Below are 22,076 nucleotides of genomic sequence, written 5' to 3'. Positions count from 1 at the left end.
CTCAAAATGAATAAACATGGTTTACTGGCTCTGAAGTTTTTCAGTCGTAAACATCGAGTATTTGTTTCTAGGTATCCTTTGGATTATATGACCTCTCAAATACAGCCAAAATTTCTAACAATTTCAAAAGTATAAAGGGTTAAGTTTCACACCTGGAAAAGAAAAATGCCGTTCCCAATATACCAAGGAACAAATGAATAATTTTTATTTCGTGTTGTCATTTACTAAAATTTGTATAAGAACGAACTAGAAGAATTAAAAATTTCGGGCTGACAAAAAGTCTTGGAACAAATATCCCCGGTTAAAGTATACGAATCATATGGTAGGAAAAAATATGTAAGAGAATTAATAACCAAAACAATAAATACGCAATTTAGTATATTTGCGGCATTCACGCATTTCACATCTCTTCCTTGTTGTCAAGACAAATTCTGCAACATGTTATTATTATTATTTGTTATTGTTATGATAATTAATTAAGGCATACCATTGTATGATTTTTGTTTTTACATTTTTAGATAATATGTAAGATTTATATTGGCATCTATTTTGCTGACTATAATTGGAAATAATCAAAAATCTTAAACTATTATTCAGTAACACAAAATGAATTAAATTTCTGTAAGTTAACTATTGGAGGATATTTACTTAAGGTAAGAATAATATTTAATTAGTTTTTTGACTAAAAAGATTGAAAATAATTATGACTTGTCGTTCCTATTATTCGTTTCCTATAATTTGTTAAGACACAAACGTTCTGATGAAATTTTTTTGTTGATTTTAAACTAGTTTTTTTTATAAATCTATTAAGCAAAACCCCCAAAAACTTCTCAGTTTTTTACAATTAGGAAATTGAACGTGTAAATGTCCATAATTTTTTGTCTGAGATAGCTACAAATATATTGGCGAGTTTAATGTGTAGGATCGAAGAACACAAATCATGTTATTTATGTATATAAAAAATAAAATTACTTACATCCCATATTTTATTTCTTTACAAATTACTATCACTATCTATTTATATATACTCAAAACATGTTACAAAAATAAACTTTAGTGCTTAAGCTGTTCGATGGACGTCACATGCAGTTATTACATTTTTCCTAAAAAACGCTCTACACCAAAAAAACTTTTAGTGCCCTTGTTTTTTGTCCTCGTTCGTGCACATATCGTGTATATTTTTCTTTCGTCAACTTTAGAAAATCTATTATAAAGCAACTGTTAGTAATACACATTCTTCTGCTATTATCTTAGTTGGACTTTAAGCAGTAAAATAGTAAATTTACTAGCTAAATTGGTAAGGGGGTGGGAAGTTTGTACACTTATAGGAAATGAAAATTCGGTATAAAATTTTGCCCTTGCATTTTGGGCTTGTTTTTATAGTTATCAACCTAATTCTTTTTGTGAACTCTCATATATGATTGGATCTAACTGTAAAACTTTGAAAAATGAATTTTGGGAATTGCCTTCTAGGGGCTAGTGGGGCGAAAGACCCCTCCAAACACTAAAATTTTAAGTACTGAACTTATTTTTAAAGATATCGAGCTGTTTTTTTTTATTGGAAACTATTTTTACCTAACTAAAATAAGTAGTAACTACAGATTTTATTTACGCACTATCCTTCTAGGGGCTTTTGGGGTAAAACAACCCGCCCAAGTAAAAAATTTATAAGTTTTGAGCTTACAAGCCCCTAGAAGTAAAGTTCAAAAATGTAATATGAGGTGGCTAATCAACTCATTTATGTAACAAAAGGTTTCATTTAAAAAATCAGTTCGATATCTTTAAAAATAAGCTCATAACTTAATATTTTAGTGTTTGGGGGGTCTTTTGACCCACTAGCCCCTAGAAGGAAAGTCCCAAAATTCAATTTTCAAAGTTTTACAGGTAGATTTAATTATATAAGAGAGTTTACAAAAAGAATTAGGTTGATAACTATAAAAACAAGCCCAAAATTCCAGGGCAAAATTTGATACTTAAGTTTCATTTCCTATTAGTGTACAAACTCCCCCCCCCCCCTTATGCCCTTAGAACAAAAAATAAAAATTAATTTTAAAGCACTTCAGATGAAAATTAAAGGTGCAGTAAGACTGCAATTTAGCAGATATAAAATATACACTATTGATAGTATGAAATTATATTGTAGGTATAAGAGAACTGTAAAGATGAACGACTTAAGCCCGGAGAGTTCATCTTCTGCGTTGAAGCCATTTGCCCAGGCTAAACTTCTGTCTGCCACAGAAAAATGCAAAATATGTGGAGACCAGGCAGCCAGACATATTCACTATGGAGCTATGTCCTGTTTCAGCTGCAGGTTCGTTTTAATTATTATGATATTCAAGTAAGCCTTTTATATACCCTACAGTTGTCTATAGTTTGCATTCATTTATATGAGAGAGGAAATATATGTTAAATTTATTGCTTATTATATCTCAATAAAACTTAGTGGTTTGTTATGTTCTGCATTTAAAAAAATATTACAAATGAATACATGTTACTTGTAATCACACCATATTTCATTAAGTAACGAATATTTTTTGTTGTTTCATGTGAAATTGTTAAAATATCCTCTTAAAGCATTCGTTATTTTATTGTATTTTTAACTTTTAATCAAGCATTTATTTAAATATGTTTTATTAAACCTAGATGCTTTTTGGTACAAATGTGTTGTTTTCTTTTCAGGGCGTTCTTTCGTCGGTCCATACAGAATAAAACCGCCCAGTCTTATGCCTGCAGAAGATTTAATGAATGTGATGTAAATTTAAGAACAAGAAAGAACTGTCAAGCCTGCAGGAATAAAAGCATATTATTTTCTTAATGAATAACATATACTGTGATAAATGGGTGTGTGTTTGTGTCTAATAATATCTTGAAAACCACTAAACAGATTATGTTCCAATTTTCAGTCACACTGCACCTCTCCCTGACTAAAAACCTTTAATGGATTTGGAATTTAGTAAAGGGATATTACCCACATCCCCATGTAAAGGGTTATTCCCCTAGAGGCTTAGGATGGAGCCATAAGTAATTATATAATTTGCGCAATTAAATATTGACTTGACCGGTTAATGAAATATGAGATTGATTAATGGATTAATAAAGATGCAAACTCAGCAGTTTTTTTAAGTGTTAAATTGTTTACTTAATATGATATTGTTTAACAAAAACTTATCAAATGGGTATTGATATTTCAACCAGTCAATATAGGTCAAATTTAAAACGTATTATAAAAAGCGGCAAATAAATTATTAAATTTCTGATTTTATGTGTCTAAATAGTTTTAAGCAAGGGGTGTGTAGAATGTAGATTGATAACCTTTTTTGCGGGAGCGGGGGGGGGGGTGTTAATATAAACCCTCACGTTTTCATTTGCCCAAATGCAAGCTTACTGTTTATTGTTGTATCAGAAATCCCCTCTCTGCAAAAGTTATTAAAGGGTGTGCAAAAAAATGCGTAGATTTTTAAAATTCAAATTGCGCGGCTTGTGTTAATGGTAGAAAAAAGGTACGCATATCGTTAGAACCACTGAGAAGTCTACTTTTTGGATATAACGGTTCATGTGCTACGTATAGTTAGGGAGCTACGTGGTAAAATGTCCCAACTGACGTAAAACTTGACTTGCGAGTATATAACTAAAAATTAGATTAAAGATTGTGCAAAAAGATATGCGTACATTTTTAAATTTTAAATTGCGCGGCTTGTGTTAATAGCAAAAAAATGTTACGCATACCGTTAAAACCAATATGAACTGTAGTTTCAAGTCATTTGGGACATTTTAACACGTTACGTAGCTCCTAAACTATGTGTAGCACACGAATCCTAAAAGTAGACTTCATAGCGGTTCTAACAGTATGCGTACATTTTTTCTACCATTAATACAAACCGAGCAATTTAAGTTTTAAAACCCTTTATATCCTTATAATAAAGTAACAGGATGTCTTATATCTATTTGTCTGTACCGAAGGATTTCGTTATGTTATATTATAACAGCTCTCTTACAAGATAATTGAATGATATAATCATATGCAATGTTATTAGATACAACAAGTGTTTGGAAGTTGGAATGAAACCAACCTGGGTTCTTACAGAAGAGGAGAGAAAGGTCAGATTTAAAAAGTCTGACACAACCAAATCCAGTAGCAGTGGTCGGGGGGGCCGGACCAAAAATGGAAACAGCGGGGACCGACAGCCGCGTCACTCACATGAGGACGATGACGAGAATGATGACTCAGGGATGATGTCTATGTACAATATGGATAGAAAATTAGACGATTTGGTTCCAGCCTTTCCAGGATTTATTCATCAGCCTCAGCAGCCAGATAGCGATGATGAACAACAGAATATTGGTAATATTTTAAATGGCAGCGAGCTCTTGGTCGGTCAGGGTAGAATACAAGAAATTAAGGAACATGTACAAGCATCTAGCAGCATTCCGCAGGATGTTCTTACCTCGGTTGCCAACAGACAGCATTGCCACGGGCCTCTAACGCGTCCAGAAATTTTATTAAAGAAAGATCCAGATTTCAGTCCTGTAAATGGTTCTCACGGCATGGGTAGGCCGACAGTTCTAAAAATTAAGGATGAGCCAATAATCGATCTAAATTTTATTAAGGCTGCTGGCTCAGCAAAAGAGAATATGAAAGAGTCTCCGTCAACTAGTGGAGGCCTCTCCTCCCAGTTAACAACCTCACAGTGCAGCGTTATAACACAGAACCTTGATGGTATGTTGGACTGCAATAGGTCTCATGAAATCAGGGATGTGCTGAAGGACGATCCAGATTTCAATAATATAGATATAGACTTGATTGACGCGTCTCTAATGGATGATGACGGCAGACAGCTAAAGATTACTGATGGTGATGGAATTGGCATGCGGACAACAACTCTGGGTATTAATGATATTGTGGCTCACCTCAGTAAGAATTATGATTTTCCTGTCCTGGAGGAGGATACTAATCTAGAGGAAAATGGAGAAGATGAAGAATATAACTCAAAAAATTATCTTAGTGCTGAAGATGAAATCTACCTCAATAATTTAGTCAAAACCCACGATGAACAATACAGAACAGTCAACTTCGGTGAGGAGATGATCAAAGAAATGATGATGTGTTCCATGTTTGGTATTCCAATTTCCTACAACGCCGCCATCAACGGGTACAAGCTGTGCGTCGAAAGGATGTTCAAGATTGCGCGCAGCCTAGCGGAATTTGAAACCCTGACGCATAACGACAAAGAAATTTTGTTGAAAGTTAACGTAGATTTGCTGGTTTGTCTCAGAGGTGCTATTTTCTTTGATCCTAGAAAATCTGGGAAACAACAAGTGTTGGTATCCATGGGAGATCAGGATATAGAACTCCTTCATACCATGTTTTCCCAGGCCATGAAAGAAGAGGCAAACATGAAGCACATAGAATACAAGACATTTAATAGTGTTCAGGTAAAATATATAATACTATGAACCACTTATTTTTAGTGTGAATGTTTACGTCATGTAAGAACTCATGAATTTCATCTACAATTCTTTTAAAAGTTTGTTAATGTCCAGTTAGGCTTTAGGCTCTTTTATTTGGTATGGCAGTACGTGAACCCTTCCTTAATAAGTATGGTCATTAAAAACTCGATTGAAAGCCAAAGTTCTTGTTTACTTCAAAATATATATAGCCAGGCCACTCTTAGAATTAGGTTCTTCTCACCAAGTCCTGCAATATAGAATTATCAGTGCATTCACACAAAGTCCTTATTTGAGAAAAAAAGAATTTAAAATGATGGGAACAGTTTTTTCTCTTATTTCTTACCCATCGTGGCCTAAACCTACGGTTTACAAACAATTTTGTGGTACTCTGCACCAAAGTAACCTAACATAACCTGACCAAAAGTTATAAATAAATCAACAAAAGAATCTCCCCCTTATGTTTAATTCATTTTAAAATTAGAGGGTAAAGGTGTTAATCATTGCTCACTAAACTTTATGTGAAAGCGCCGAACTATCATTGTTAAATCTTCAATATATTTAATTTACTATTTAGGATGTTCGCCAGAATGAGAAAGAGGAGAGGTATAAAATGTTACAGGAGCGGGTTGGAAGATATCTGGAGGATGGCACCGTCACTGTTCTTGTTTCTTTCATTGTTTTATTCTCCTCAGACTCATTGCATGCTGCGTTAACGAATCAGGTAGCAAATTAAAAAGTGTGTGCAATAAATATTTTTTGTTAGGATCAGGAGTTTATGCTTACTAACTTATTTAGTTCCATAATATTTTCTATTTTGATTTTGAATAGATTAGAATACCGTCCTTTTTAATGGGAAAGATGAAACAGTCTTTAATTTCGTCGAGAAGCAGTTTGTTCTAAACAATGTGCGGTTTTTATTTCAGCATTGGAGATTTTTATTTAGAAAGATATATTTTAAATTAAATATTAATTACAGACTAATTATTTGTATAAAATTAGATGAAAGTAAAAAAAAAAATTTTTTAGGAAAATATAATGAATCATCAGAACGTTTTTATTGTGTTGCTTGAGAAATATTTGAATACAAAGTATGGAAGGTTGGATGCCTGCCTACAGATAGCACGTTGCATGGAGGCTGTCTCCATGCTCAGGGAGATGGCTGACTTTAAGAAGTCTCGCCACATCAACACAACTTTCAAAGTTTAAAATTTTATTTCAATTTTTGGATCTGGTGCAGTTCACGGTAAAATTTTAACTTATACTATCGCAATTTTTGAATTAGAGAAAAAAATATTTTGCATGGGTCATTTTTTTTGCATAAAGCAACCATATTTTGGCTGGGGGCCAAAATTTTTCTAGGACGGGACGCTGTTCTGTACATCATTGGATCTTACTCGAGATTATATATAGGCCTTCTTATACAGCTTATTACGATGTGCGGCATAACATGTACGTTCAGCCGTTTGCCAAATAGCAGCATTTTAGGTTCATAGTTTTAAAGAGATAATCGATCCCAGGAACAATTTACTGTAAAACTACACTAGATCCCAATTTTTATCCAAACTAGGACAAATTAATGTCAGAGTTAGGTTTCGGATAGACAGATAGAGAGATGAAAAGAATGATGTATCATGAAAATGAAAATACTGTATAAATGTGACTTTAAAACAAACATTGTTTATGTATGTATGTGATTGTAACACGACCTCAGGCTATATATGTTTCAAACCTGAAAGACTGACAAACAAGTAGTCATTATATAGTTTTATGGAAAAATTTTATATTTCATAAGTGGAACAGTATAACCCATTCCAATGTGAAAGTTGTATAACCCATTGACCGGGCGAAATGAGGAATTCTAAACTAGTTATTCTTTTTGCTTACAATACATAAATAATCTTTTAAAAAAATTTATATTCAAAACTTTTCATCATTGTGTACTTAAGCTATACAGAACTTTCTCAAAATTTCATTTACTAAATACTTTATTTTAAAGGAATATTAAATTGAAAAAAGGGTTTTATTATGAGGGATTGGAGTTATTCATTGCAACAGATATTTTCATTTTTGATTTTTATGATGTAAACTTTAGGCAACTGAAAATGCTGATTTTAAACGTACTGTACAACAAGTTCCTTCTTAATCTTTTTTGTTGATTAGTTTTTGAAAATGTTCTGTAATTTTGGTTAGAAATTAGAATTAACAGATCGTTAAAGCAGCTGTATTAATATGACAATATTTCATTAATAGAAACAGATGATTAAATTGACAAGTTCAATAACTTCTTACAATTTTTTCTGCAAATTTTTCTCAATTTTTTTTGCTCCTTATCGCAAATCTACTGCCATTACCTTGCTTTTTTCTTCCTTTAATGTTTTACGCTGTAATAATATTAATCATAGCCTTTAATAGCTATAGTTGAAGCTATTTAATAAATCCAAGTAATTTAATTTTTTTGATTGAGTTTAAGATTTTAAAAAGTGGTTTTTTTTTAGTTATTTGATGCTTGGCTGACTTATAACTTTTTTTCTATGTAAGAGTCAGTTTCTCTGATCTTGAAAGAAACCTTTAACTTTATTACAGCTCAGTTTCATAGTTCTCTAATTTTGTAGATCACCCTTATTTTTAATTTTACAATTTATCATTATATATTTACACATTTTAATTCATTTTGAAATACAATAAAAGCTACAAATATAAGGTAAATAATTTTGAGAACTAATTTTCATTTACAAACATTTTTTACTTAGTCAAAGAGAAATATTTGATGATTTCTTTAATTAAAGCATTATAGTACTCTTGAATAGCCATCCTAAACAATGGCAGATTATAAATGTAAAATTTCAGAAATATTAAAGAGAGCGGGGGTCGACTTAGAGATCTCGCAAAACAAAGTTTAATATTTTTAGAAACATCCTAGAACGCTAAAAAAATATATATAGCTTCCTATAAACATGCAATAAGAAGCTTATTTGGAATAAATATCAATATCTATGTTAGACAGTTAAAATATTGCTAAATGCTTGAAATTTATTCTTTTATTAACATCAATCACTATTAAAAAAAAATTATAAAAAAACCTGCTCTTAGTAAGCTTTATTTGATTTTTATCATTGTAGGATGTTTAATATTTACTAGGTAAACACTTTGTTTTACTGGATATCTATGTAGATCCATCCTCCAATTGTCCTATATTTTGCTTCATATCTTATATGTAGATTAAGAATATATGTATGTAAAGTCATATAGTATATATATTTATGTGTAACATTAGAATTTATACAATATATTTTTTTTAAATCAAACAAAAAGCAATTATAAACCCCATTCATTTAAATGCTTATTTTTGGAAGAAATAGATGCATAAGTGGAAAACTTACTGTTAAAACATATTATAAAGTATATTAAGCTATGGTATTTTTATTCTTGATTAAACTTTAAAAAATTTAAAAAATATTGTATCCCCGTTAATTGTGGTATGTTAATACTTAATTAATAGCTAGAACGATATGTTATCGTTGATTTAGAATTAATTGTCCGTATATCTCTTTATAAATAATGTTTGATTGACAAGTAAGCCATTATTGTTAAAATATTGTTATATGTAAAATGTAAATCATCTCTACTACGAGTAAACAAAATTTATTACGTGTATGATATTAAAAATTATATAACAAACTGTTACTAGTCTTGGAAAATATTAAATAAAATGAACTATAAATTGATAATGACCTAAACACATATTTCTATAACTTTTCCCAGTGAGATGCAGTTTTTAAAATAAAATATAAAATAAAAATTTATGTTCTCTTAGGTATATTTTTGTTGTTGCCAATTTTGTTGCATTGATTATTTGAAGAAACCTTATTTTTTACACACTCTTTGCCAAACATGTATCTGATTTATACAAATAATAGTCTAAATTATCTTTGAACGAACACATAGATAATATATATAAGAGATATATACTACTTTAAGGTAAAATAATGTCTTCAATGTAATATAAAATTGTTGTAAATGATGTAAAGGTATGAGTTAATGTATGTATGTAACTAGTTATGTTTGAAATCACATTGTAACAACACCTTAAATATGATTAACTAAAATTTTTTATCAATGGTTACCTACCTAAGGATTTTTTAAAGCTTACTAAAATTCAACTTTGAAATTATTAAAGGTTAATGAGGCTTTTTGGTGGAATTATAATCGTACTAAACGTTTCTTTGAATTAGAAAATGAAAGATGTTGGTTTTAAAGAGAAATACTTTAATATAGTATCCTTACAGGTTCAATAATATGTGCGGTTAGACAAGAGAACCTGTTTGTTCCAAGTGTAGTGTACGGTTTGTACGACCAGACAGACAACATGTACTGCTTACAGTGGCTCATTCCGGTTTTGTTACTGCCCAAACCAGTAAGTCTATCCTATTCTTAATATAGAAGTAACAGGATGTCTGTACTGAAGGATCTCTAACTGCTAAACCGAAATGGTTTTCCTTTACAATGTAGATTCTCATAGATTCTAATAAAAATGACCTCCCTAATTTTTTTTATACTTTTCCGTTAAAAAACCAAAATTTGCGATTAGAGGCTGTTAATGGCGTATCCGCTAGTTTATAATATAGAACTATTATGAAGAAATTTTTATGCATTCAAAGAAAAATTTTCTATTAAGTAAAATGGGTTTGAATAAAAAGAGTATCCATTAATTTTTATTAATATTGCCATCTTTATTTTAATTGAAACCATACCTAATTAATTTGCTCTTCTGATTTGAAAAGAAAATAGTATGATGCTATTCTAAGAAGAACTATTTGTTGTAGGTGAACCCCGCCCTCCTGTACAACCACATGATGTTTGTGGTTCTCTACCTTACCGGATTCTTTATTGAAAGGAAACCATGCACAATTTGTTCATTGGTAAGTTTTTTTTATGTTCATCATGCCTTTTTTATGAATAAGATCTCACATCTTGCTTTAGTGTAACTCCTTCTCCAAATGTATTACTTAACAACTACCTACAGAATTATTAATAAACTATGTGAGACTGATATTGTGATTTTAGGTTTTCCTGGTAGCGCTTGGTCTTATTTGTTATTCTGGCTATGATACCTGCCCCTTCTGGGGGAAATGTAGTTCTCAGGTCAACTTTTATTTATAACCCTTGATTTGGCATATTAATTAATAAGAACTTTCTCTTTATAATGTTTTATTTAGGCTTCGATTTTGATTCATATACTATTATGTTTCAAATTCTAAATGTTTATTCAGTTTGAAATGTATAACTTTGTTTTACAAATTCTTTTAAAGCAAATCTTTTCTGTAGATATAAGAGGTCCGTCCGTCTGTCCATACGACAGTTCGTAACAGTTAGCTCTTTTCGTTAGTTTAGACATATAAGAACTTTACATTTTGATTTCTATAACAATTATGTAATGATTTAGGAAGCGTAACAACTCTATAATCGTTCGTATGTTTATTTAAAATGCCGATTTTAACTTTTTAAACATCTTTTTGAAAGATTATAGTTATCCTGATTTTATAAATAAGAATTAATTCAGGGTGGAGATGGTGAGATTTGTGAAAGTGAGAATGCCTACTAGACCTGGTATATAAAGTATTATCCACATCCAATCAATTCAGATTCAAACCAAATTAAAGATCATAGTTTTTCTGCCCACGACATCATTCTTAACAGTTTTTTTTTATTTAAAATTTGTAGAACTACGATTAAAATGTTTTCAATAGGTATAGTTTTTGTTGACTTCAAAAGAATGATGTTAATGGCAATTTTTTTGTATATTCTTTGCTTAGAACCATGAGAGGGAGAATGGAATTAACATAAATCCAAATATTTATCTGTGATTCTAATTAGCTTATCTATGCATCATATTAATTAGGTTTTTCTTTTAAGATTTGATATACCCACATGTGATCGTTATTAAAAGCTAAGCTTATTTTTTGTATAATTTTGAATCAAGCTGATTTAGTAGGATTATTTTGTTTTTGAATTTTGATGCATAGATTTAAAAATTGAAAATTATGAAATACCTGTAAATTCATAGCATTAACATAGATTACCTACTATAAAAACAATTTAAAATTTTCATTTCATAGATTTGTTAGTTTGAGATATTGTCTTTGATTTTTAGCAATTTCTGAACACTAGGAAATAGATGTTGGTGTGTTTAATTTTATTTTTAATCCAATCCAATATCCATGTTAGATTATTTTAACCAATTTCTTATAATACAGAGTTTGAAAAAATACACAATCTTGAAGTTGACTATGTATATATTCATGTATTTTTCTCATGGGCATTACCAAGTATTTTAATATTTTACCATATATCTACTTAAAGAAGTTACTTTCAAGAAATTTTTAACATTCTATCCTATTTTCATAATCAAATAATACCTATCTACTGTAAAAATTAAATAATGAATATGATGCTTAATTGTAAATTTAAATTGTTAAAACTTGGTCGTAAAATTCCTGTTCTAAAAAGTTGTTAAAAGCTGTGTTGTTTCAATAAATGTCCGTGCCACAAAGGAATATTATTTTAAGACTTAAAAAAATGTCTGACAATGGTTTAAAGGATGCAGATAGCAATGACACTGACCGTCTACAGGGTCTTCACCATCATCTCCAGGGTGATGTTATTAAGGAAGCCCTGGCGAGTGGTCTGGACCTGAGGGAATATTCAAAAAAGGTATTTTTTCATTCATTTTCAAGTAACTTTGAATTGGGCTAACAAAATCTACTTAATTAAGTAGTTTGTCATCTAAAGTGTAGGAATATTTGTCCCAAAAAGAATCTTCTGTTCAATTGTGGCTTAAAATAGAACATTACTATTGTAAAATTGAGTAAGAACTGATAAGAAATTCAAACCTAACAACTGATATCAAAAAATGGAGATTTTGCCATAAACATCTTCTCAGATACTTAGGGTTTATTACATGCGTGTATATTGTGCATGGGATCCCCTGTAAACATAAACATCTTCTCAAGAGTTTATTACAGGAGTGTATATTGTGCATGGGATCCCCTGTAAACATAAACATCTTCTCAAATACTTAGAGTTTATTACAGGGGTGTATATTGTGCATGGGATCCCCTGTAAACATAAACATCTTCTCAAATACTTAGGGTTTATTACAGGGGTGTATATTGTGCATGGGATCCCCTGTAAAGGGGGGGGGGGATAAACGTGAAAAGGGGGCAAATGGAAAAATAGAGTATCCACTGAAAACAGTTTTTCCCCTCCTTTGGGGGAAAAATAAAAAATATGTGAAAAGGGGGAATTAATGAATAAAATAAAACAGTTACCTATACATACTTAAAACATTTTTTCATTTTTCCCCCTCCTTGGGGACAAAAACTAGGGGGGAGGGGAGTTGAATAAGATATTTTTGCAGCAAAACATTTTTTCATTTTTCCCCCTCCTTGTGGACAAAAACTAGGGGAGTTGAATAAGATATTTTTGCGGCTGGGGAAAAAAGAATCTTGTTTAATAATGTACACTCCTATTTTATTACATCCCTATTCATGAAAGGTCTAAAGTTAACACTACAAATATTCCTAGATTGTAGATGAGTTGGAAAAAGCCGAATCTGCAAGTATAAATGATTACATAGCAGAGAGTGGTAATATTGCTGCTCTTCATAATCAAATCTCCAGCTGTGATGGTATTCTTGCAAGAATGGAAGGTACGTAAAGGGGACTGTGTTCGAACAAGAGCAAGTGATGTTAAGCACCTTACAACGTTTGGGAGTAGCCAAGAGTATATATTAATGTGTAGATGGGGCTTGTGACGGATTTGCCCTGAATGTTGTGGAAAAAAAAGGCTAAACGGCTTATTCGCCAGCCGTTAGTCGTTTCTTTTCAAACTTATTGTTCCATTTCAGGAAAAAAGACCTACCAAGGATTACTCATGTCAAGTTTCATAACTAAATTCGGATTCTAAGTGCCATTTGAGCACTGATTATGAGATGGTAGATTACCCCCCCCCCCCCCCCCCCCCCTATTTTTTAGTTCACATAATGTGGTATAATAAACAGAAACATTTGTTGTTTTTATGGTATATTGTGAATATTGCACTATAGTTTGTCTTCATTCCTGTAAGTATCTTATTCACCCTAAAACAATTTTAATAATCTAAAATTTGAATCAGGTTTGTTGACAGCATTCCAGACTGATCTTGGTAGCATCAGCAGTGAAATACTGGCTTTACAGCAACAGTCTGTGGAAATGAATCTAAGGTTGGACTGTCTCATTTTTTAGGAGTATAATGACATATATTTAAAAGCGAAGCTTTTCTGCAATTTCTATCCGTCTGTATTGGATAGCTCTGTTCGATAATTTAGACATATTAGAATTTTCTTATCGATTTCAAGCTTGGCATGATGATTCCCAAACAACATATTTCATATAAAAAAGTACGGATATGCATTTTAATTATGTTAAATACAACAAAATTCTACTTGCAGTTTCCGAGATCCTTAGCTTTAGAAAATAATCCTTACTACTTTAATATAATAGGATAATGTTTTCTAGGGTTACAGAATGAATTTCATTACTTGGTTTACTTATAAACGGACGGATAACCTTAGTATTTAAGAAATAAATATTTTTTTTATCATTTTAGATTAAAGAATCGTCAGGCTGTGCGTGGTGAGTTGAGCCAATTTGTTGATGATATGGTAGTCACTGAACATATGATTAATACTATACTAGAGGTATAATTTGTTGATGATATAGTAGTCACTGAACATATGATTAATACTAAACTAGTGGTATAATTTGTTGATGATATGGTAGTCACTGAACATATGATTAATACTATACTAGAGGTATAATTTGTTGATGATATGGTAGTCACTGAACATATGATTAATACTATACTAGAGGTATAATTTGTTGATGATATGGTAGTCACTGAACATATGATTAATACTATACTAGAGGTATAATTTGTTGATGATATAGTAGTCACTGAACATATGATTAATACTGTACTAGAGGTATAATTTGTTGATGATATGGTAGTCACTGAACATATGATTAATACTATACTAGAGGTATAATTTGTTTATGATATAGTAGTCAATGAACATATGATTAATACTGTACTAGAGGTATAATTTGTTGATGATATGGTAGTCACTGAACATATGATTAATACTATACTAGAGGTATAATTTGTTGATGATATTGTAGTCACTGAACATATGATTAATACTATACTAGAGGTATAATTTGTTGATGATATGGTAGTCACTGAACATATGATTAATACTATACTAGAGGTATAATTTGTTGATGATATGGTAGTCACTGAACATATGATTAATACTATACTAGAGGTATAAGTTGATGATATGGTAGTCACTGAACATATGATTAATACTATACTAGAGGTATAATTTGTTGATGATATAGTAGTCACTGAACATATGATTAATACTGTACTAGAGGTATAATTTGTTGATGATATGGTAGTCACTGAACATATGATTAATACTATACTAGAGGTATAATTTGTCGATGATATGGTAGTCACTGAACATATGATTAATACTATACTAGAGCTATAATTTGTAGATGATATAGTAGTCACTGAACATATGATTAATACTATACTAGAGGTATAATTTGTTGATGATATGGTAGTCACTGAACATATGATTAATACTATACTAGAGGTATAATTTGTTGATGATATGGTAGTCACTGAACATATGATTAATACTATACTAGAGGTATAATTTGTTGATGATATGGTAGTCACTGAACATATGAATAATACTCGCTTTGCCCGTCTTGTTATTGTGTCGAATATAAAATATTAATTAAGTATATGATATAAAACTATTTAATCCAAATTAAAAAATGGATCTAAGCCGCCATTTTGGATTGGTATAAATTTTCCATAACCGCCTCCCCCCCCCCCCCCTTTGAGGAAAAGAAATTCAAATAGGGAATCGTTCCATATTTTTTACTATATGAATTGGTAAAAGACAATTTGAGTGGTGGAGGAAAAAATTTAACACCCCTGAGCCCTGTGTGTATAAGAAACTTCGATAAATGACATTAAAGGTGGGTTCTATAGTCGGAACTGTGATCACAGTTCTATCACATTGCTGTTCTATCACGGTATCTCACATTGCGGTACCTCGGGCGGCCATTTTTGTGTGTCGGTGCGTTCTATAAACATTACTGTGAGAGATAATACGGTAATATGGTACAGTGATAGAACTGCAATACTGCAGCTGTCATCAACAACAAAATCAACAGCAAAACTACAATAAATGGGATGTTAAGCAAATGTCGTCTTTGAATTTTGGTCAATTCAGCCTATTTTTTTAAAGTACAGAAAATGTGAAGGGAGAGGGGGAAAGAAAATGCCCCCCCCCCCGGAAAAATTTTTTTTTTACTCACTTATAGATTACCTAATTTTTTTTCAATTAAATATTTTTTTCTACAAAATTAAAAAAAAAATTTTAATTTCCATTACCTATCAAAAATTTTATATTGAAAATATTTATTTTTATAATAATTATTCAAATTTTTTTACTTAAAATTTTTCATCCCCTGCATAGAGATCTGTTGGGAATGCCCCGTTTTTTTCATCATAAACCATGCTTTCAATGCATGATTTATTGTTTTATTTACATAATTTTCGTCTGCAAAAGCAGGAATTTTGACAGCTTTTGATAGCTTGTACTGTGAGATGCTGTTCATCTCCCTGATCCATCTGTGAAATCTACAGCAATGTGAGATGACGTCATAACAGCGATATGTTACAGCGATTGCGTATACCGTGAGATGACTTCTGAACGTCTAGCGTCAGATTTTTGTTGTTGATACCGTATTTGCAGCTGTCGATACCGTAACAGTTTTGTTTATAGAACCCACCTTAAGTTTTATTTCATTATTACAATTCAGAGTCCAGTTACGGATGCAAACTTTTTTGAACAGCTGCAGATTCTAAATCACAAGATAGTTTTCCTGAATGAACAGAGTTTCAGGGATGCAAAATCATGCGCAGATGTAAAGGTGTGTATTTCAATATTTAGTTTTAAAAAGTTTTATTTCTCTATATTTTTTCATCTTACATTTATTTACTTCTGTAAGGCTTTAACTACAAAAATTCAATAGCCTAAACCAATCCCAGGAGATATGTGAAACTTACCTTAAATTAAAGAGTCGAACGATTCAGTGGCTAGTGATCTTGACTGGCAATAAAACTAAAAACCTTGATAAATATAAATAGGCTTACAAAATTTTGCTTAGATTAGTTTTAAAATAGCTATTTCCTACCTAAAATTTTTTAGATATATCTTTTTTTTTGATTTAAGGATGTAATAGAAAAGCTGAAGATCAAAGCTGTTGCAAAAATAAGAGAATTTTTCTTGCAGAAAATCAACCAATTTAAGAGACCCCTCACCAATTATCAGGTAAATAGGTATCATTTTTTATTATAATTCCAATGGCTTTTTACATTTCTTTACTGTGCGTATTTTTAGACGCACAGTAAAGATATAAAATTAAATTACTTGGATGTTGCAACAGATTTCATTTACTTTAATAAAGTTAAACTCGCAGCTGACTTAAATAAAAATACCCCTAATCCACCCCCTTTACCCCATTCTCCCTTTTTCTACTGGATAAATAAAATGCACAATAAATGTGGACCATTGTAGCAACCTATCAATATATTCACGTATTCTATATCCAGTGTTGTAAATTCTGTATTTAAAAGCAAAATCTTCAATTAAATCGATGCAAGTATTGATAACTTACCTAAAGTTTTCGAAGAGAAATAAACTATGCCATTATTTTTTATCTTTAATATCAAATATTAATTGTGATTATTTTTATTTTAGGTTCCTCAAAACGCAATCTTGAAGTACAAATTTTATTTTCAATTTCTTCAGTCGGTAAATCGCGAGGTAAGTTATTTTGATAACAAATTCCATGAAGTGAATGAGAAAAGTGTAAGTTTTCAAATTTTTCTTATTTTGTATCAGATCATCATATGTAATTATATTTACTAATAAGGTTTATATGTTTGAGTCTATTATTATTTCCAAAATGGCATGTGTACCATAAAATTTTTTTTATAACTTGTTTGAGATAAATTATTTAAAATTTGTGTAGGTAGCTAAAGAAGTACGGGAGGAATACACTGACACAATGTCGAAGATATTATTTTCCTACTTCAAATCCTATATTGGACGTATATCCAAGTTAGAGTTTGAGGCAAGTGCCAGGAGAGATGATTTATTAGGTGCTGAGGAACCAGGCTCCAAGGTAACATTTTTAACGCTTCTTTATTTTTGTTTTACGTTTTTCCCAGGAATAGGTAGGTATAACCAACCATACACAAAAACTGAAATAATTCGAAAATGTATTTTATTATTTCATTTTTTTTGGAGGGGGGCGCTTTTGTAGAAATTACTACAGCAGCCCTCTAAAATCAACTAAAGTTACAAAATATTTTTTTCTAGGTAATTAATTCAGTTGTTAAATACAGCTTTTTTCCCCTCCTATTGATATTTTTTTCTCTCCTAAAATTAAATCATTTGTGGGTGAATTTAATATTAAAAATTTTTAACAAAATAATCAGGGCTATACTCAAAAAAAAAGTCTACCTTAAGAAAGATATGCCAGGGATTGTAATCTTTATCATTGATATAACCCAAACAGTACTTCTGTTTTTCATAGGGGCTTGAGTCTCAGGCTTAGTTTGGGGGATTTTCAATATATTTGTCGCTTTTTGAGGGTTGGTATTTTGTACATCGTCTTTATACAAAGGTTAAATATTTTATTATATACCTATACAAAAGCAAAATTAAATCATCAATAATTTTTGGATTTTTTTCATATTTTTAAAGTTTCAAATGTTTATTTTAGGGTTTCTTTTTCAAACCAAGCTTGAAGAACAAAGCTACAGTATTTAGTGTTGGGAGTAGAGACGAGGTTCTCAGCGGTCAACTTGAAGCTCCTATTATTGTTCCTCACGCGCAGGTACGGCTTTTTTCTTTCAGGGAATTGTTATTTGAAGGTAAATTATTCTTTCCTTAATTTAAAGATTTATAAAATATGCCTTAAAGCTTGTATTATTTCTTGCTTAATGTAAACAAATAAAATCACTGAAATATGAAACCTGTTTAGACTTTAGACTTTTTTCTGGTAAAATAATATGGTAATAGGATATATGTATTATATATATCAACATATTGTCAATATCTATACAGTTACACTTACAAGAACTTATAAATAAAAACCAATGGCGGAAAAATAGCCTTACACCATCCCAAGACCTAAATCTAAAACAAAACAAAAAACTAAAACTACCCCAGGACCTTTAAATACTTTCTTTTTAATGGTGAATACTCTATCTGTTTTTTCCATGTTTGACGTGTATTTCCCTAAAGAAAGGATTATGCTGTTTTTAAAATAACGACACAAATATTGGTAAGCGAGATCTTCATAAAAAATCTGAGTACTTCATCTAAGAAGATTACTTATTTTCTAGATGAAGTCTGATACCAAGTACCCGTTTGAGTATCTGTTTCGGTCCATCCAGTACGCCCTGGTGGACAACGCCTGTCGTGAATACCTCTTCCTGTCTGAGCTATTCATGCTGGAGGGACAGAACGCCCAGGATCTGTTTAATATGGTCTTCAACAAGACCACACAAATTTTAACCAAGCATGTTGATACTTATGTTCAGGTACGTGCAGATAACACTTAAATATTATATATCTATTGTTTAGCCTGTATTTATGAAAGCAATATTAAACCTTGCCAGTTATTGCGATGGTTGTTAACATCTCAGGGCAAGAATCTAGATGTAGATTTTTATTTCTATTTAGTAATTTGATGTCTATCTGCCAAATTTTAGTATGTTAAGAAAAAAAATCTTGTTATTGACATTGGTTGGACTGAAGCTTAGTTTGTGTGTTGAGACAACGACCTTTTTTTTAAAAAAAACCCCTAAAATATCACCATTAAAACCAGGAATAAGGTACAACCAGCATGCAAAATAAATCTAGAACATTATTTGGAGGCAGATTTAAAGGTCGTCAATTCTACTATATGTTGCCCTCCAACGACAGCTGAAAAGCACGTATAGGTTTCGTGATTCTTTCCAAAATAATTTCGTTGTTGGTATAAGCTGCATTAAAACGATTATTTGGATTAGTTCATTTAAAATATTTTTGATATTACAGGATAGTTACGACAGCATAGCAATCTTCTTGTGTGTTCATCTTGTTCAAAGATATCAGTTACTCTGTCACAAACGCTGTGTCCCAGGTAACTTTACAAGTTAATAATTAGTAGATCAGCCACTCTATTAGTGGGTTGTTGTAAGTTCGTCCATAAAACATCTGCATAAAATTAATTTTGCTGTTATTTTTACTTTTAAGATTACTTCTTTGCTAATCAAAACAACCCAATATTTCGACAAGTATAGCAGAGCATGCAAAAACGGATGTTAGTATAATATCCTTAACATGATCTAAACTTTTGTTTGTCTTGGCAAGAAAATCCAGTTTTTAATTCTTTTTTGTTCCTGTTACATTTTAATATTCTAATTATGTTAGGTTTGGACAAATATTGGGAAACCTTAAATGGTATTCTTTGGCCTCGGCTAACACAGGTTAGTTCATTTGGTACATAGAATGTAAATATTGTGAAAAAGAAAGGTATGTAAAATAAATAACATTATCGCAAATATTATTTCCCTTTTTAAGCTTTGATGATTGAATTTTTCTCTTTAATTTACAGATTTGCAGATATGATAATTGAATTATAAAATAAATACCTTTTCCGTTACCAAAAAATGTTTTATTTAAAGAAGGAAAGGAACATTGAATTACAAATTACACTGGTACCCAAAGTTTCAAAGCCACGGTAACTTATTAGATAGCTGAAAAAATTTGGGTACTCTTATTGAATTTTGATTGGTTAAATCCAAACTAGTTCTAGTATAGTGTCCATTCTTTTTAACCAATAATTTTAATTTACAAACGGGGTAATTTTATTTATCATCATTTAGGATCTACATCAATAATTCGTGCATTGTCTTAAACCTTAAGATCCATAGCTTTTTCTATAATAAATTAAACATCATACCTAATTTTCCATCTCTACAAAGGGGGGGTTTTTTAATGCAACCATCTCGTAATCAATGATTAAATGGCACTTAGAATTCGAATTTCGATCTGAAATTGTGCATGAATAATCCTTGGTAGGTCTATTTTCCCTAAATCGAACAAAAAGTTGGAAAAGTAACGGCTAACGGCTGGCGGCTTAGCTGTTTTCCCATTTTTTTGCTATCTTAAGAGCATATTAGTCACGAAACCTATCTCCACATAATACTTTATCTCGCTTTAAAACCTTATCAAACGGTTCTAGCCGGTAGCTGTTGGCACTAGAAATTTAAAAAACTGTTATTGCTATCATTTAACATGAATTAAACCAAAAATATGTTTTAAAAAGTTGATTTCTACGTAATTAATGATGAATTTGCCCTGAAAATAGGCAAAAAACGGCTAAACGGCTGAGCCGCCAGCCGTTACTTTTCCAACTTTTTGTTCGATTTAGGGAAAATAGACCTACCAAGGATTATTCATGCACAATTTCAGATCGAAATTCGAATTCTAAGTGCCATTTAATCATTGATTACGAGATGGTTGCATTAAAAAACCCCCCCCTTAGGTAATGGAGTTGAATATTGAATCTGTGAAAGACTGTGATGCAATGAGAATGAAACCTACCGACCATAGACCACACTACATCACAAGGTATCTTCTACAGATGTAATTTTTTTAGCAAAACAGTGAGGCGAAACTTTTAGTTGTGATGTTATTTACTATTTAATTCTCCATGAAATGTAAAATGATAATCTTGTGATTTATTCTTGCAATCATTTTTCTGAAATTCTAAGATTAGCACTCACAAATTAGACATTTTCAAAAACGGCTAGTTGAAAGTTAATTGTTCTTTTGACTATCTTATTGATAACCCATAATTATCATATTCTATGAAATGCTCTTAATGTTAACTGTTCCAAGTTCCTCAACTCGTTAAATGCACTTTATGCACCTATCCCTTTTCTGTTAAGACGGTATGCTGAGTTCTCCGCTGCTATTGTTGGTATCAATGAAACATTCCCACATCAGCAAATGAACAGGCTTCTAGCCATTCTTCAGGTACTCAACATTCTATATATTTATACTATCGGTTTCGCCCCTAGCCTCTAGGGGCTGTGCCCTAAGATGTAGTTTTTAAAAAATGCAGTACATGTGGTGCAGCACCAAATAGTTGGTATCATCTGCATCATCAAAAAAAATTGATGGATAATTTTTTTTTTTTGGGGGGGGGGATTGGGGGTGTCCTATTCCCAAGAAAATAGCCTAAAACCACCACAGGACTAAAAGGTATATTCCCTGAAGAGTAGAATCCAATCGTTTTTGTAGTTACCGAGATCTTAAGGGACAGGGGGACAGACATAATTTTACTTTGTATTATAGATAATGCAAAGTAGAACGCCGTTTGTCTGTCCGTCCGCACGTCCACTAGCATCACAAAATTTATCTTAAAAAAGAATTACTT

At 31.2% G+C, this 22,076-nt stretch overlaps 3 protein-coding genes across 7 annotated transcripts in view; all 3 read left to right on the top strand.

Annotated features, from left to right (window-relative positions):
* The first annotated feature begins 516 nt into the window (after positions 1-516).
* Positions 517-9,732, top strand: LOC145316734 (uncharacterized). Of its 5 annotated transcripts, none has more exons than XM_080157446.1 (7): positions 517-653; positions 2,144-2,311; positions 2,680-2,790; positions 4,035-5,433; positions 6,023-6,169; positions 6,475-6,679; positions 7,016-9,261. In XM_080157446.1, the coding sequence occupies exons 2-6, from the start codon at positions 2,163-2,165 to the stop codon at positions 6,652-6,654; spliced, it is 1,986 nt and encodes a 661-aa protein (XP_080013572.1). In that variant the 5' UTR covers positions 517-653; positions 2,144-2,162; the 3' UTR covers positions 6,655-6,679; positions 7,016-9,261. The 5 variants fall into 5 exon arrangements, with proteins under 5 accessions (XP_080013572.1, XP_080013574.1, XP_080013573.1 ...); XM_080157448.1 differs by having other exon boundaries at positions 6,475-6,691; positions 7,016-7,154; XM_080157447.1 differs by having other exon boundaries at positions 6,475-6,691; positions 6,993-7,130.
* Positions 9,696-12,015, top strand: bc10 (BLCAP apoptosis inducing factor bc10). The gene is made up of 4 exons (XM_080157450.1): positions 9,696-9,862; positions 10,272-10,367; positions 10,513-10,590; positions 11,009-12,015. The coding sequence occupies exons 1-4, from the start codon at positions 9,815-9,817 to the stop codon at positions 11,048-11,050; spliced, it is 264 nt and encodes an 87-aa protein (XP_080013576.1). The 5' UTR covers positions 9,696-9,814; the 3' UTR covers positions 11,051-12,015.
* The window catches only part of Vps52 (vacuolar protein sorting 52), a 12,620-nt gene continuing 2,526 nt past the window's right edge, over positions 11,983-22,076 (top strand). The window contains exons 1-14 of the mRNA XM_080157444.1: positions 11,983-12,159; positions 13,033-13,156; positions 13,621-13,708; positions 14,095-14,185; positions 16,395-16,505; positions 16,808-16,906; positions 17,336-17,401; positions 17,610-17,762; positions 18,366-18,479; positions 18,991-19,188; positions 19,688-19,772; positions 20,063-20,118; positions 21,180-21,265; positions 21,586-21,673. Coding sequence (XP_080013570.1) covers positions 11,983-12,159; positions 13,033-13,156; positions 13,621-13,708; positions 14,095-14,185; positions 16,395-16,505; positions 16,808-16,906; positions 17,336-17,401; positions 17,610-17,762; positions 18,366-18,479; positions 18,991-19,188; positions 19,688-19,772; positions 20,063-20,118; positions 21,180-21,265; positions 21,586-21,673 — 1,536 coding nt within the window. The remainder of the gene's footprint in view (positions 12,160-13,032; positions 13,157-13,620; positions 13,709-14,094; positions 14,186-16,394; positions 16,506-16,807; positions 16,907-17,335; positions 17,402-17,609; positions 17,763-18,365; positions 18,480-18,990; positions 19,189-19,687; positions 19,773-20,062; positions 20,119-21,179; positions 21,266-21,585; positions 21,674-22,076) is intronic.

The sequence above is a fragment of the Acartia tonsa genome, chromosome 4, assembly GCF_053477335.1.
Source record: "Acartia tonsa isolate MP-2025a chromosome 4, ASM5347733v1, whole genome shotgun sequence".
Classification (NCBI taxonomy): domain Eukaryota; kingdom Metazoa; phylum Arthropoda; class Copepoda; order Calanoida; family Acartiidae; genus Acartia; species Acartia tonsa.
The sequence above is the reverse complement of the archived record's forward strand: the minus strand, read 5'-3'. Positions and strand labels throughout refer to the sequence as shown.

Coding starts and splice junctions, on each gene's coding strand:
- LOC145316734 (XM_080157445.1), top strand. CDS start 2,163: ATGAACGACTTAAGCCCGGAGAGTTCATCTTCTGCGTTGAAGCCATTT. Junction 5,434..6,022: donor AGACATTTAATAGTGTTCAG/GTAAAATATATA, acceptor TTTACTATTTAG/GATGTTCGCCAGAATGAGAA. Junction 6,170..6,474: donor ATGCTGCGTTAACGAATCAG/GTAGCAAATTAA, acceptor AAAATTTTTTAG/GAAAATATAATGAATCATCA.
- bc10 (XM_080157450.1), top strand. CDS start 9,815: ATGTACTGCTTACAGTGGCTCATTCCGGTTTTGTTACTGCCCAAACCA. Junction 9,863..10,271: donor TTTTGTTACTGCCCAAACCA/GTAAGTCTATCC, acceptor TATTTGTTGTAG/GTGAACCCCGCCCTCCTGTA. Junction 10,368..10,512: donor CATGCACAATTTGTTCATTG/GTAAGTTTTTTT, acceptor TTGTGATTTTAG/GTTTTCCTGGTAGCGCTTGG.